General features: G+C 36.5%; 1 protein-coding gene and 1 long non-coding RNA gene across 5 annotated transcripts in view; both read right to left on the bottom strand.

Annotated features, from left to right (window-relative positions):
- LOC108977201 (homeodomain-interacting protein kinase 2) overlaps positions 1-2498 on the bottom strand; it is an 82630-nt gene extending 80132 nt beyond the window's left edge. For all 4 annotated transcript variants that reach the window (XM_018946783.1, XM_018946787.1, XM_018946784.1 and 1 more), the window contains exon 1: positions 1182-2498. In XM_018946783.1, the coding sequence (XP_018802328.1) occupies positions 1182-2034 (853 nt within the window). In that variant the 5' untranslated portion in view covers positions 2035-2498. The remainder of the gene's footprint in view (positions 1-1181) is intronic.
- A 136-nt stretch (positions 2499-2634) lies between these two features.
- Positions 2635-14616, bottom strand: LOC108977180. Its single transcript, XR_001994015.1, has 3 exons — positions 13950-14616; positions 8522-8524; positions 2635-2855 (listed from the first exon to the last, which is right to left on the bottom strand). It is a non-coding gene; the product is annotated as an uncharacterized LOC108977180 (long non-coding RNA).
- Positions 14617-15343: the final 727 nt, after the last annotated feature.

Raw genomic sequence — 15343 nt, 5'->3', positions numbered from 1 at the left:
GCACAACGATAATGAACCGTTGCTGTTGTTGTTCTCACGGTTATCTAATCTAATTAGGATGGTAAGGTTTATCGAGGTTGTCGTCGACGTCGGCGTCATCTAACGGGAGGAGAAAAGTGCTGTTTCAACGGGGTCCGACTAAAGGGTTTCAGATGATTGAGGTTGGAGGGGCATGCAAAGAGGTAGCCAGTGTCATGCGGAGACTTAATGCACCCAGGACGTATGTTGGATATGTCGAGGTCTATTCTGGATAAGGAGAAATTTAACTTGCTACAATATCCAGAACGACAGCAGCTGAACTTGACCTTTTCTGATAAATTATGAATCTAACGCCGCTATTCGGGGGATTGAACGAATTCAACAACTTGCTATTATTGACAATATTTTTCTATTCACTGTCATAACCTATAACAATATACTTTCTTAATCATGCTCATCAATGCTGCGTTTCGAACTTCGTATTTTATCAAGATTGCCAAAGCATAAAAAAAAGATTTTACTTGATAAAAATCTTGATAAATTGTCACTATTTTTTTTAATTTGTCAAGTGCACAGAATATGTGCTTAAAGATTATTTATATTTTTGCAAAGGGGAAATCAACAACATGACGATATAAAGGGCAAAAGGAGCTAGTATTTCAGCTTAATGTATTAAATCCCATGTATAAAGTAAACATAAATCAGAATTAATAAAAATATGTTAATTTTGTAGCAAGCACGACACATTTGTAAAAAATTCCAAGGCTTAAGTTGAACGAAATCAGAACGATTTATACGGAGTTAAGTTGACCAAGCCCTGCCGTAATGTAAAGGGCGAGTGTTCAGTACAAAAACAAATGCAATGTTGACAGACAGGTTTTGTTGTATTTTCGATCATACATATACATACATATACTTGCATATGTAGTACCTATCTAATTAATTACTTTGTTATTTTATTGTAATTATCGGAATTTCAAATTACTTTCATTGTATTTGTCGCGTATTACATTATGTACATACATATTTCACTGCCGAATCGGGAGAGTTGCGAATGTGTTGGGGCACGTGTGCGCCCGAAAGTCTTAGCGAACTTCAATTTATCAAAGTGTTAATCGTTCTAGTTGCATATTTAAATATTGACTTAGTTGGCGAATTTAACTTGATTATAGATAGCTACAATCTATTACTTTGTCACTCACCTGTTTCACGCTTGCGTTTGCTCAATATTTTCTGCTGCACCGGCTGCCTTTGCTGCTGCTGCTGATTACTATACTGGTATTTRCTTGACGCAGCGGAAGAGGGATAACGTAACGTGGACGTTTGCTGCCGCTTCGTCGATGTAACTACACTTATCTCGTTATTAGTGGCAAGTTTACTAGTATTATTATTACTGTTGTTGTTGTTGTTGTTGTTGTTGTAGCTGCTGCTGCTGCTGCTGCTGCTGGTGATGACACAGTTATCACCGTTGGTCTCTTTTAGCGGTTGTCGCTGTTCCAGCGGCTGATCGCAATTGCTATCGTCAATATAAATTACACTCTGCGCCAAATTATTATGACCGTTTATATCGTCGTCGCTACTATCTGCTATAGCTTCGGCGATGACTGTACCCGCACGCTTGTGCAGATGTTTTTGCTGTTGATTTTGTTGTTGTTCACCGTCCTCAAAATCGCACGGCGAGTGCTTTATATGCGCTGCCACGAAGGGGTAGACAATTGTCGACGTGGCAGCGGCAGAATTCTCTTGTTGCTGTCGATCCAGCTGCTCTGGTTCGGACTGTTTGTCGTGATAACGTTGATGCTGTTGACGAGTCTGTTGTGATTGTTGTTGTTGTTGTTGTTCTTGTTGATACGTACGCGGCGTTTGATAATTGCGTTGTTGTTGTTGTTGCAGTGTCTGCTCTTGTTGCTGCTGAGGCTCGTCTTGTTCTGCTGCCCGCAGTTGGTCCTGTTGCAGCTGTTGCTGCTCGTATTGAAGTACGTGCCGTTGTTCGCCCTCGTACACGGGGCGACTGGAGTAGCCGAAATTGAACGCGTTCACAAGCGACGTTTTCATTTGTATTCGCTAACCGATGAAATGCAAAAATTCCTTTGCAAACTTAATGCAATACAATAAAATCGCCGTCGCGTCGCTTCGTCGTTATTGATTTTAAAAGTGTGGTCGAGCGCGTCCTGTCGCGGTCGTATGAATTGTAACAATTTGTTGTTTTTGTTGCCGTTGTCGAATTAAATTTCGACAAATTTACTCGACGGTGATTTGCACGCTTCACACTCGCTGCCAAAGGTGCAATTGTTGCTGGTGCTGCTGCGGTTTCTCTACGCGCACATGTGCTGTTGTCAGCGGTCGTTGTATATACGTCGATTTGTAACGTTGCGGCAGCAACAGTTTCACGCGTCATTCGTATTCTTTATGTTCATTTACTTTTTAGCGCTATCGGCAATTCTCTTTTTATCATATATTTGCTCGATTATGTTTTGCGTTTCTTGTGTTTTTTTTTTTTGTTTTTTGAATAATTTTGAACTCCGTTGATGTTCTTTTTCAACTTTTTTTGTTGGAAATTTCAACGTTGCTGATGTTGAAATTTTTATTTATATTTTTAATATAATTTTACTTCGTTATTTATTCATTTTCTTTGTTATTAAATCTGATTTTGACTTACAATTAAAATAATTTAAAAACTTTTCTGTTGTCGTTTTAATCTATTAGATAAAGGGTTTTGCGTTAAGATACATTTTCATTTGGATTACTACTAATAGCTCAATATTAGTAAGCTTTCATATATATTAACATATATGTATGTATTTACAACATTATTATGATCATTATTTATTTTTTGTTTACTTCTTTAACACTAAATTGAAACCAAAGCCGAAGAACTGCAAAGAAAAAAATATGACATTAGTATTATGTGTAATTAAAAAAAAAAAATCAACAAAATTGATGTTTTAGTTTTAAACTAAGATAAACTTTCATAAATTAATTATTTAATGATAACTGGTAAGTGTCTGATGTAATATTATTGTTTTTCATCTGAAACACACTGTACATGGTTAATTTTTTGCATATGCCAAATAAGTAAACAAAACAAGCTAATTCACAAAATATAATTCAGACTTAAAGTTTTTGCTTTGTAACTCTGGTGGAAGCAAATTGCAATAAAATTGAGACAGACATTATGAAAATGCGCACAAGCCGAATTTGTTCATGTGTAAATTCTGTTTTTAATTCCTTTGCTTCCACCTGTTTTGCCCACCCGCCAGACTCATGAAATGTACTTATGGTAATTTTAATATCTCAACGTGAAAGCAAAATTGTGATTAACCTTTAAAATATTTTTAGAACACATTTTTCGTTGAATTGACAAAAATATTTAAAAAAAAATTTTAAATGTATGTATGTATGTAACATGTAGTAAACACGTTTGTATGGATGCGTTAATTCAATATAAAAATTCAGACACAACATTTCATCAATATTATATAGAATTATTAGGTAATGCATTTCTTCGTTCAAAAACATCTTTCTGATGCTAGATGACTTTTATTTTAATAAGACAATTAAGAATAAATATTAAATGAGGCCCTGAGGCCTCTTTTTTGTTGGATAATACTTATATTTGAAGCATATTCCGAGCAAAGGTCTTTGTAGGCAACTATCGCAACGAACATACACACATACATATAGTCATACTCAGCGACAGTCAAAAAAGTGTACGAGAGCAAATCGCTATTGGTACAGTACAGAACGACTGAATAAAGGCCGGGAATGAACTGGGTGATGAGTTTGCCTATACTGCAGCATCAACCAACATGGTAGAAACCTTTCATTGCGGTTGTTCCCCACAGCATAAAGGGGCTGGTCCTTAATCATGATGCAGTGGGTGGGGAGAAGAAGCATTGACACCAACTCCTAGGCATGGTCAAAAGGCTTAAATATATAATCAATCTCCCAAGGGAAAAACTTGACGACTTCGTCACGCCCAACAAGCACTTATTTAACATGGTCCTAGCTTATTGTGTGAATTGCCGGTTCTGCGACTTGGAGTCTGAACCAGAATTTGCTAATCGACTTCACAGGATAAAGTCCTTTGGATCCAAGTTTCCAATAGGAAAGGCCTCAATATACATAGGAATATATTGCCATTTATCAATTTGCTGAGGTTAGTTGAGACGTTGTGACTTAGGAGAGGGCACCATAGACCCTAGGTCGCGTTGCTATCTTCAATCACTTATCTAATCCAACGTTCCCTTGTGGGTGTTACAAAGCCAATGTATACTATGAAAGCAAGTAAAAACGCTATTGGGGTACCGCCATCAAATCGCTATATTCGACTAACTATAAAGCATGTGTCAATACTAAGCAAATACTTACTCGACTTTACGCCGCTGAAAGTTCTAAACTGAATTCAGCTTATTTATGTTTTCATGTTTTTCAGTTTTGCTTGCTCCCAAAACCGCACTGAGTTACTACAACTTTCTACTTCAACTTCTTTGCATTTGATTTTCTTACTTACTTGTGACTTCTGCTGTCAATTTTATTGTACTTTTCGGCCAAATAAACACGAAAAGAAACTAAGAAAAACAAAACACACACACGCACACACTAATAATAAAAATAAGTTCAGACAAAACCCAAAAAGGCAATAACTGCTGAACGCTCCGTACTTTTCACTTTGACTAAATGTGTGTGTGTGTGTGGCGAGACGTAGTCGATAGCCAGTAACGCGTGTAGAAAACTTTGGTATAAGTGTTTGAGGACAAAAAAAAAAATAAATAATAAATAAATGTGACGTGCGAATTAAGAAAGGAGGAGAGCAACAAAGCAAAGCAAGGCCAAAAAAAGTTGAGAAGAGAAAAGATTTCATAAAAGCCGGTTTGTTTGGCTCAGGCGCGCTTGTTGTTCGGCTTACCACCGCTGCTGTTGCTAGAAAGGTGGGTAGTTACACACATGTATATACATACATACATTTACATATGTATGAGTGCATATGTAGGTTGATGGTCTGGATTGCCGGCTGGCTGGTTGAATGTTGGCTGGCTTAGTGAGGGGATACGGCGTTTTCTGGTTATTTCAGCTACCGCTGAGAGGGCTCAGTATACGAACGAGCTTTATTATTATTATTATGCTCGTCGCTGCCATTCAAGCGCTGACGTAGACGCAGGTGCGCGGAGTATGGAGCCACGGCGGCTGCAAAGTCGAAAGGCGCTCACCAAAGCGCATGTATGTAGGTAGACTATGCGTATGTAATTCACTGAGAAAAACACATTTACACTTGAGACCAAAATATATGTGTAGATTTGTGGAGCAGAAACCAGAAACTACGCAGCACGAACGACACGGTTTGGTTATTGTACCCTTGTGCAGATGCTGTATGTTTGTATGTATGTATGCAACTCTCTTAACGCATTTGTACATACATACATGCAGGCCAAAGATGACGACGATAGTGTCGGCAGTGTGGGTCTTTTGGGCGAGTCAACCTAACCTGCCGCTGCCTGTCTGCCTGCCTGCTGCTGCTCGATGTCTGTATTAGCTTTTGTTTGTGTTTATTTTTATCTTCCTTATTTTGTTCGTTGTCGCATTAACACAATTTTCTCTGCTTGTCACCGAAGCACCGAACGTTATGGCGCAGTTTTGTGAAGAAAAATAGCTTTATAGCTTTGGCAGATGTCTACACATAAGATATCGAAAATTTTCCACAATTTTATTGCATACTAGATAGAATTTATCGTTTTTTTTTTTTTTTTTTTTTTTGCAAAACAGCACAGCAAATGTTTGCAATTAAAAAATGTACACTATTTAATTTGGTTTGGTCACGCACACACACATTTACATGTACATACATATGTATATACACTCACACACCTTTTAACACTGTTGTCTTCAAAGCTGCGACGCACAAAAGCCTCAAGCTGCTAGCTAGCCACTGGTATTGATGAAAGGTGCGGCAGCTGGTACCAAATACACTAACACCGAAATTGTTACACTTAATTGTTTCACAGCTTGATTATTAGTTGCCTGCTACTAGCTGACTAACTGGCTTTGTGGCTTGTTGGGCTGCTGGTTGATTGGCTTGACTTTCTTCAAGCACCGAACGGGCCACTTTTCAACCGCCAACTAACTAGAGTGTCCGCATTCGTCGATGTTGTGATTCACTCTGAATCATGTCGCTGCTGGCCAGCGAGCAGCAACTACCACTAACTAACTGTCTGCGAGCTAAGTGCTGCATACTATTGCGCCAGTCCAGTTAGACAAGCAGACAAAACCACCCAGAAGACGAGCTCAGAGCGCCGACAAAAACAGGAAGAAGGATGTTTGTGTACTAACAACAACAATATGTACGATGCCTAAAAAATTTCCCTCGAAATTCCGTTTTCGCCCAATTGAACAGCAATGAAGGTGACAATACCGCTGCGCCCAACATACCGCCGACTGAAATTGTCTCTGTGGCTCACTTGTGGAAAATCCACATAGTGGCTACTCTCTCAACATATTTCTCTCGCTGGCAAATGGCGACTTCTCTTTGGCAAAAGAGTTGCTCACGTCATAGCGCATGCACGTTGCACACCTTGCTGCCATGTAACGTGTTAACTGCCGCTATTACTGGAACTATTGCGGGCACTCTCCCTGTGTGAGGTGCAAGCACACCATGTTGCCCCCAATATCTCGCATTTCATAAGCATTGTTATTTTAGTTGCCAACATTGTGAGCTGTTGCTGCTAGTAGTGCTTTCTATTCCTAGAATGTCACCCTCTCGTATTATTGGCAAAAAAAAAAAAAAAGAATTTGTTAGGCACGTAGGCGACTTTGACTGGGTGCAGTCGGTGGTAGGAGACCAGTCAATATAACTATTTCGCTTTCCGAGGACACAACAATGACACGTATACCAAGAACACCCTTTAAGGACGCAGCAAAAATATTTGAATGTGGTACACTTCTTTTGACCTCTCTCATTCACTCACTTTTCGATGCGCCCACTTTCTCTCTGAGTTTTGAACTACGCACGAATTACCACCGGAATTTTACAGTTCTAGGAGTTGAGCGCAAGTGTGTCTTCGCATATGCTTTACCTCGGTGTCATCAGCGCAGCACACAAAAATATTTGCCGGGTAAACAGCACGCCGGCAACAAGAACAACTATTATTAGCCGAAATAAAATAAAAACAAGACAATACATACACACGCACAAACGTGCATATGTAATATTATTGCGCCGTTTTTAATAAACAAAGTAGAAATACATATTAATTGAAAATGTCAGAAAATTTGTGCAAATGAAAAACTAGGCGTGGTCGCGTATTTCCATGGAAAACTGACGCATTTTATTTTCTTTACGAATTTTTGTGGGCAAAACCGTTATGGCGAAAAATCACGAAACCTTGTGAAATTCTAGTTTAATGATATTTCATATATAACACATACATACATATGTATATTACATTTGATATACACATACATACATACATACATACAGAAAAGGTCGTAGTCATCAAAGTTTAAAGGATGAAAAATTGTATTTTTAAATCAGATTATTGAATTAAAATAATATATAGTAGAGCCATAAATGTTACGCATTTTCGAAACGAAAGCACATTTTTATAAGGAAATGATGTTCCATGAATGTCATTAAACGGGTGTTTCTGGTCTGGAAAGAAAAAAAAAAATTTTTGTTTTATGAGAGTTTAACTACTCAAGAATATTTCTACAAGAGAATACATATGTACTGCTACAGTACCCAGAAATAAGCTGGGCAAACGCATTTCCCCAGACAGCCGAGTCTACGTTACTGGAATTGATCCGGATTTTATCCGACCGAGGGCTGTACTTTCGAAGATCTAACCTCGTTTGGTTCGACAAGTTTTAGACTAAGAGGTTTGTACCTTCATTTGCGGTTTAGGTTATCACTTTATTTGTTTTGGCGTAACGGGAGTGTCAATGGTTCGATTTTTCGAATTTTATGTACATATACATATATGTAACTCTATATCTGTCTCGATTAGTTTTAGGTATTACAAACAACAGTTATTATAATTACAAGATGTTGCAAGAGTATAAAAAACAAAACACAACAAAACTAAGATTAAAAAGGAGGCTTGGTTTCAGGATTCTTGGATTTCTAAATTATTCATTCTGAAGTCCAATTAGTTTAAGACGAAACGAATTTGTAATTAAACGTATATGATTCATCATCCATTTCACAAGAATTCCAAGCTTCCAAAAGCGTTAGAACTAGGAACTTTTGGAAAATATACATGTATACATAACCCTATATGTTCAAGACTGATGCACGGTGTTCAAAACAACCGTTAGCTTAATTGAACTGTGATACTCTTGTGCAACATGTTGCGAGTATAGAAACAAAAAGAGAAGAAAGAAAAGAGAAATAAAATAAAATTTTTCTCTTTGAACATCAGTACAACTTTGTACAAACTTTTGTCTCCAGAGCACTTGAGGACAAGTGAGTCGTCAGAGAGTGATATAGGAAAGGAAATTGGTTTTCCCCAAGCGTCAGCATTTGCAGCCGAAAACCGTACAACAACACCAACTAGTCAATACCAGGAAATTCAAGTTAGCAGCGAGCGACACCTCCACATCATCACAACTAGCGCAGCTGCCTGACACCCACACTAAATGTAAATCCTTCGGCGCGCCATTGCTTTCACTCAATGAAATCGGAACATCGGCGATTTGACAGCGTGGCGTGAATGGCGTAAGGTATATGCCAAACAGCGGCCGGGAACAAGCAAAACAAAGAAAAAAAAAATTACCTGCAAATTCATTGAGCGTATCTCCCCCATAAGCCCGGTTGATAGAAATCTACGAAAAGATATGCTCGTATGCATGTATATATTTAATGTTTCTGGTTGCACAGACAACACTGAATGGACGTGGCGATAGTGTGGGCCGAGGACACTTAATTATTTTGCTTATTGGGAACACTTTGAATGAAATGGTGAAAATTGTCACTAGCGAGGAAAAATCACCTCTTACCAAAGGGAGTTAGCATAGAAAACATATGGAAGAAAAATTTTTTCATTGAAAAACTACTAAGAAAGGGTACTTTGACGACTAACATTTGAAATATTTCGTAAACACGTTGTCGCCGCAACTAAAAAAAAATACGCCCATCTCACACATAAAGTCAGGGTGTTCACAATTGTATATTCACATTTAATGTTCTTACATTTATCACTTAACCTCATCAGCTTAAGCTTACACATTTACAAAGAAATAAGTATAGATGTTTATATGTACATATGAGGAACTTAAGAATGACCGGACATTAAAATTACAGATTTATTTCGATTCAAATTATTCAAATTGATAATTTAATCACTTTTCTTGCAGTTTCGTTTACTTTTTAAGTTGGGCTTTCATAAACACAACCAGAGGCATAATTTTGTATACGTTGAAGAAGGTATATTAAGTTTGCCACGAAGTTTGTAGGAAGATCAATTGCAGTCTATACATTTTATATGTATAAATGGTCAACATGACGAGCTAAGACGATTAGCAAAATCTTTCTGTCGGAGAGAGGATACCACTTTGTGGAACCCTGTTTAGATCTTGTCAATTTGGAATTTTTACCCCGAAGAGTACGAATGATTGTCAACCGTTCAGGTAGTTCAACCTCTTTAACCCTGGAGGGCGAGGATTGTTCGATGTCTTAATGTAGTGTTCTGTAGTTGACTGTGTCAAAGGCTTTTGACAAATCCAACGCTACAAGGAACGTCCTTTCACATAATGGTTTTTAGTTGAGGCCATGAACTATCACTCGGGTGGAGTGGCGATGCAGTGCGCAGGTTGCACAGACGTAGGGGCTAAGGCCTGTGCAGGTCTCAGATGAATCCATCCATTGCATGCATCACATCTAACCGTTGCACCACTTCGTTCCGGATACTTATCCAGGATCGACCCCGACATACCAAATTCTCAGTGGTGGTCAAAACATTTGAAAACATAACGACTATTTTATTAAATTTTTAATTTTGATTTGATAAAGTATTAATTTATTTATATATACATATATTTTATTCGAGTTCTTTTTTATATAAATAATCATTAAAAATGTAGCATTAATTCATTCGCTTATATTAGTAAAACACACTAAATAAACCAAAGTCTAAATTCAGGTGATCAAAACATTTGCAACTTTCGCTTTTCCCTTGCCAATCTGGCGAAAAGTTCATCACCATTCGAGAATATTTAACTGCTTATTTCGCGTTTCACCATCAACCACTTATTCTCAACAAGATTGATTATATCAAATATTATAATTTTTGCTAACCGCGTGTGTTTAGGGTCGTTATCGCATTGGAAAGTCAATACAGTTCATTAGATAAAATATGACTATAATTTACAGTTGTCATCATGTCAGTTATACGACGAACTGGACCAATAACATTAACTAAGAAGCACCCCCACACCATAATATTACCACCTCCGGGAAGTTGTGCTATCTGACCCTCTAAGGTCGAATTTCGATTCATGTGACTATAAAATTGAAATCCAATTCTGCTTAGTCCAATTTAAGTGTGATGGAGTAAAATTTTGTCAATATGCTTTGCAAATGTGAGTTTGTTGTTTATAATAATTCCTAGATCCTTGATTTCGGTTAATTCCTGTAGATACTCGTTGTTGAGTTTGTAGTTGGTGACAATGTTGTTATGAGAGCGTGAGAAGGATACGACAGCGCACTTTTTCGCATTGAGATCGAGATTATTTTTTAGACACCAAGTTGTTAAGCAGTCAATATCTTGTTGTAGTTGTGTGACATCGGAATCGTTAGAAATAATTCTGAAGATTTTGAAATCATCGTCATATAGCAGACATTCAGACTGTATATTGTTTACAATGTCATTGATAAAAATATTAAAGAGTAGTGGTTCTACATGCGATCCCTGAGGAACTCCAGATGTGACCTCATATTCTCTAGACAGATGTGCGTCAACCCTGACTTGTAGGAACCTGTCAGCTAAATATGAGTTAAGCCAATCCAGTGCGGTGCCATTTATTAAGTTTTGAGACAAGTATCATGTGGTCAACACGGTCAAAAGCTTTACTAAAATTGGTGTAGATTGAATGTACCTTTTGTCCTTTTCGCTCACTAAGCTCGATGGCGCAGTTTTTTAAGAAAACGTTTGGTATCCCATCGGGTCCGGCACCTTTATTTGGCACCTGCTGGAGTACATCATTGTATTGGACCCCTAAGCTGTGAACGTTGGTTGACGATCCATTTGAGTTAGCATCAACGAGCTGATTGCCGTGAGTTTGTGTGGAAAATGTAGTCTTGAAATATGAGGCGAAAAGATTGCTAATATCCGGGCCGGTGTCAGCTATTTGGTCCATCCAGGACATTGAGGATTGTGTATCAATATTATTTTGTTTTTTATCTTTTATAAATAACCAAAAAGATTTGGTGTCAGACTGCACCATGTTTATGATTTCATAGGAGAACCAGCAGGGATAGTTACTGATAGATTTTTTGTGAACAGGTACATATTGTGATATTTCTACTTCTAGAGTATTGTATAATCAATTGACTTTACTTTTAATAGTGTCCAGTGCGTACAGTACCGTCCAATTGACTCAGTGAAAGAAAGCGTTGAGGCTAAAGTAATCAGCTTTCTTGAGTGAGTAAGTGGTTTATGATGAGGGGTTTATGGGGCAGGAGGATATTTGTCCTCAAGAACGAGAGGTAAAGTTTTATCCACGTAAGCCTCAACATTGCTGAAACAAAGGTCCAGAAGATTGTTCAAGGGCAATGACGCTACTCTCTCTCCTTTTTCGATCGTTCATCTCCCTTATGATGTCTTTTGGAGATGATACATTCTTGTAGGAGTTGAGCTTGTTTTCTACGGAGTAGATCCCGTCACTCAAGTTAGAATATTTTTTTTTCAATGGCAACGCTCTGCTTGGAAAGCTTGCATACTTCTTTCTTTAGTTCAGCGATACTCTCCCCGATAGTTTGTTTAAAATTATCAAATGTTTTATTGAATGTTTGGGAAAATTGTTCGACTTGCTTCTTGAGAATTGTTTCGAATTTATCAATACTCTTATCTCCGCTAACATCAGGCTCCTCGTCAGATACAATATCGATGTCTCTAACAATAACCTCAAATTCACTGCATATGGTGCATCTCCACTGTATACCGTGTTTTTTGATATTAGTAGCAATGACATTAAATTATACATTACTCATTTTCAGACATTCAACGTGGTACCATTTCTGACAAATATGTAGGATTATTAAAGATTTTTCTTTGTTTGTTTGTAATATTGTAATTTAGATTAGATTGCTTACAATGTGAAAGATAGAGAAATACCACGTGTTATTAGTGCTAATTTTTGAACTTGTAATTAATATTATAAAATTTATATCATATCAAGATGACTGAAGTACTTTCGCGTATTAATCCTTTCTGCTTTGGCGGCCTTCGGCCGCACTCTAAAACAGTATTGTACAGTATTACTTTCGTATTGCACTGTATTATATCTGTTAGCGATTTCCATTTATTTTTGATAATACGTTGTTTTGTATATTAGGTGACAATATGTACATATATCTAATATTATTATATAATACATAATTATAATATTATTATATAATATTACTATATAATATTACTTATTTGTTTATTAAATTAAATAAATCCATGCATGGATAGAGGAATTTTTGGGAAGAAAGGAAATTTAGCGAATTTCCTTATTATCACATGGCAGCGCTCCATTTCTTTGTAATTTTGAGCACACAAATGGTCTTCACTACGAGTGTAAAATGTAATTTTAAAAATAAAGATTCCTTAGGTAAAAAAAACAAACCGCTAAAAGTTTAAAATGTGGATTTATTTAAAAGTTTATAGTTTAATTTAATTAATTTGAAGAGAAAAATGTGAATAAAGTGTGTTTAATGTGGTGAAATAGCTTCTCGAAATTCCTAAACTAAGCGTTTGCGGTACATGTATTCAGGATAACTTCCTCTTTCCAACGGTACCTTCAAATCGCGGCGCCAAAGAAATCGGAATTGTGCCGAAAATTGATAAAAAAAAAAGCCTCTGAAATAATTATACTTAAATGCGATATAAATCGAACACGTTTTTAGGATAACACAACTTTTGGCTCGCAAATTTCAGGGTTGTTACATTAAAAATAAAAGGGGATAACCTCTTTTCGTACATAGCCCGAAATCGGGTAATGATACGCTAGCCATCACATCCGCTAAACCCATTACAATTTCTAATTTTGGGGATGATATTTTCATTTTAGGCAAAACTTGTCAGCTAATTTTACTTTCCGTAGTTTTTTTTTTACAAAGCCGACGGATTATGAAAGAACAAAATAAACTCAAACTATAAACTAATATTGAAAAATAATTGGCTGGGATTTAGAATAGCATCCCCGGATTTCGAGGATAAAATGGGTATCACTGGAATAATGCTTTTCTATTATTTTCTTTTGTTGACAACWAGGCAGATATGGCAATACCATTTATTTGCTAGTATGCAACCCTATTCTTGTTGTGCATATGCAGTGAATTTAACTAAAACAAAATAATTGAAATAAAGCTTTATTTGCAAGAAATATTAAAAAAATTTATATACAAAAACGTTATAGTGAAGTTAGTAAGTGAAAAGTGGAAAATATAAGTGAAAAAGTTATTCACAATAAACAAATTATCAATATAAAAGTTGTAAATTTTTTAACTTTAAACGCAAATATCTTTAAAACTATAAGTCAGCGGCAACTATATATACATATATATTTTCGTGATCTGGAGAACGTCACCTTTCCAATGACACTCATTTTATCCTCGAAATCCGGGGATGCTATTCTAAATTTTACCCAAATAATTTTTTAGTACAATATTTGGTAATTTTATACAATATTTTAAAAAATACTCTGCTTTTAGGAGAATACAAATATCTTAGAGGGTTAAAATGTATGTACATAGTTTCTTTTGGCATACGTACACATTGGTGTTGGCCTGTCCACAATTCGTACAGCGTGCACTAGATAAACCCACAAATTGGTCAACGTCGGATGAAGCTATGCAAATAATCATTTGAAATTTTACCGTCACAGTTTTTATTTTTACTTTATTATTTTTTTTTTTTTTGTATTAACGATTTTTTGTAATCGTTTAGCTGGCTTTTATTTATATTCTAAACGTATGCACTGTGATTTTCTCCCTTTGTTCAAGCGATCCCAATTGTTTTCACAAATTAAACTGCATGTTTTTTCGTTTTCGTTGCTATTAACTCGAAATGATTTTTATCTGCTACCTTTTTGCTATATATTTCTCAATAAATATATATTTTCCCACAATTGTTTCACTAAATTAACCAAAATGTAACTATGGGCCGATTTGTTGCAATGTGAAAACTTGTGAACTACGACTTCGCGAACGACCGAGAAGTATTTACGTCTACGTTACGAAATTTATTTATACAAATGTTTTGCCATCATTCGTACACACATTATAGTATAGACGTTTGAATTAGAGTGCATGCAGCCCGGTATGTCTCAGTTTTGTTTTTTTATTTTATTTTTTACACTGGTTGTATTTTTATTAATATACCTCAAAATTATTTTTATTAAATTTACGCCATCGACGCGTACACGCGACACGTTCACCAACACTCAACGACGATTCGACAAAACTGTGAAGAATTTAGCACAACTGCACAGAGATGTACTTACTTGGTACTGAATACTTAAAATTACTAAGGTTGTATTTTAATTATAGTCAAATATATCTAAACTCTAATGCATAAAAAATACTTCTAGAATACTTCTTTAAAATATCTAATTTTTTTAAGACGACTTTTGTTAGTTATATTAACCAAATACTGACATTTATGAGAAACTATCAAAATTTCTTCACAAAATAATTTTACAGCACACAACCCTAACACTCGAGGATAGCAATTACCTGTCTCTTCTACGCTTTTGCACTTAATAATATTGCCATCTCTCCCGAAGTATAAACGTTCAACTAACTGAGGCTAACTTCAAACTGTTTATTACACTGCAAAAAATTTTAATGTAGATCACAACATATCTTCTTCTTCTTTACCAGCGTAGACACCGCTTACGCGATTATAGCCGAGTTAACAACAGCGCGCCAGTCGTTTCTTTTTTCTTGGATATTCCTAGCGGAACCAGTTCCTTTTCTTCTAAACTTGGTCCTTCCATCGGAGTGGAGTTCTTCCTCTTCCTCTGCTTCCCCCGGCGGGTACTTTCAGAGCTGGAGTGTTTTCGTCCATTCGGACAACTGAACCTAGCCAGCGTAGCCGCTGTCTTTTAATTCGCTGAACTATGTCAATGTCGTCATATATCTCATACAGCTCATCGTTCGATCGAA

Source organism: Bactrocera latifrons, unplaced genomic scaffold (assembly GCF_001853355.1).
Source record: "Bactrocera latifrons isolate USDA-ARS-PBARC rearing strain unplaced genomic scaffold, ASM185335v1 scaffold_85, whole genome shotgun sequence".
Lineage (NCBI taxonomy): Eukaryota > Metazoa > Arthropoda > Insecta > Diptera > Tephritidae > Bactrocera > Bactrocera latifrons.
This window is presented reverse-complemented; position numbering and strand designations above follow the sequence as displayed.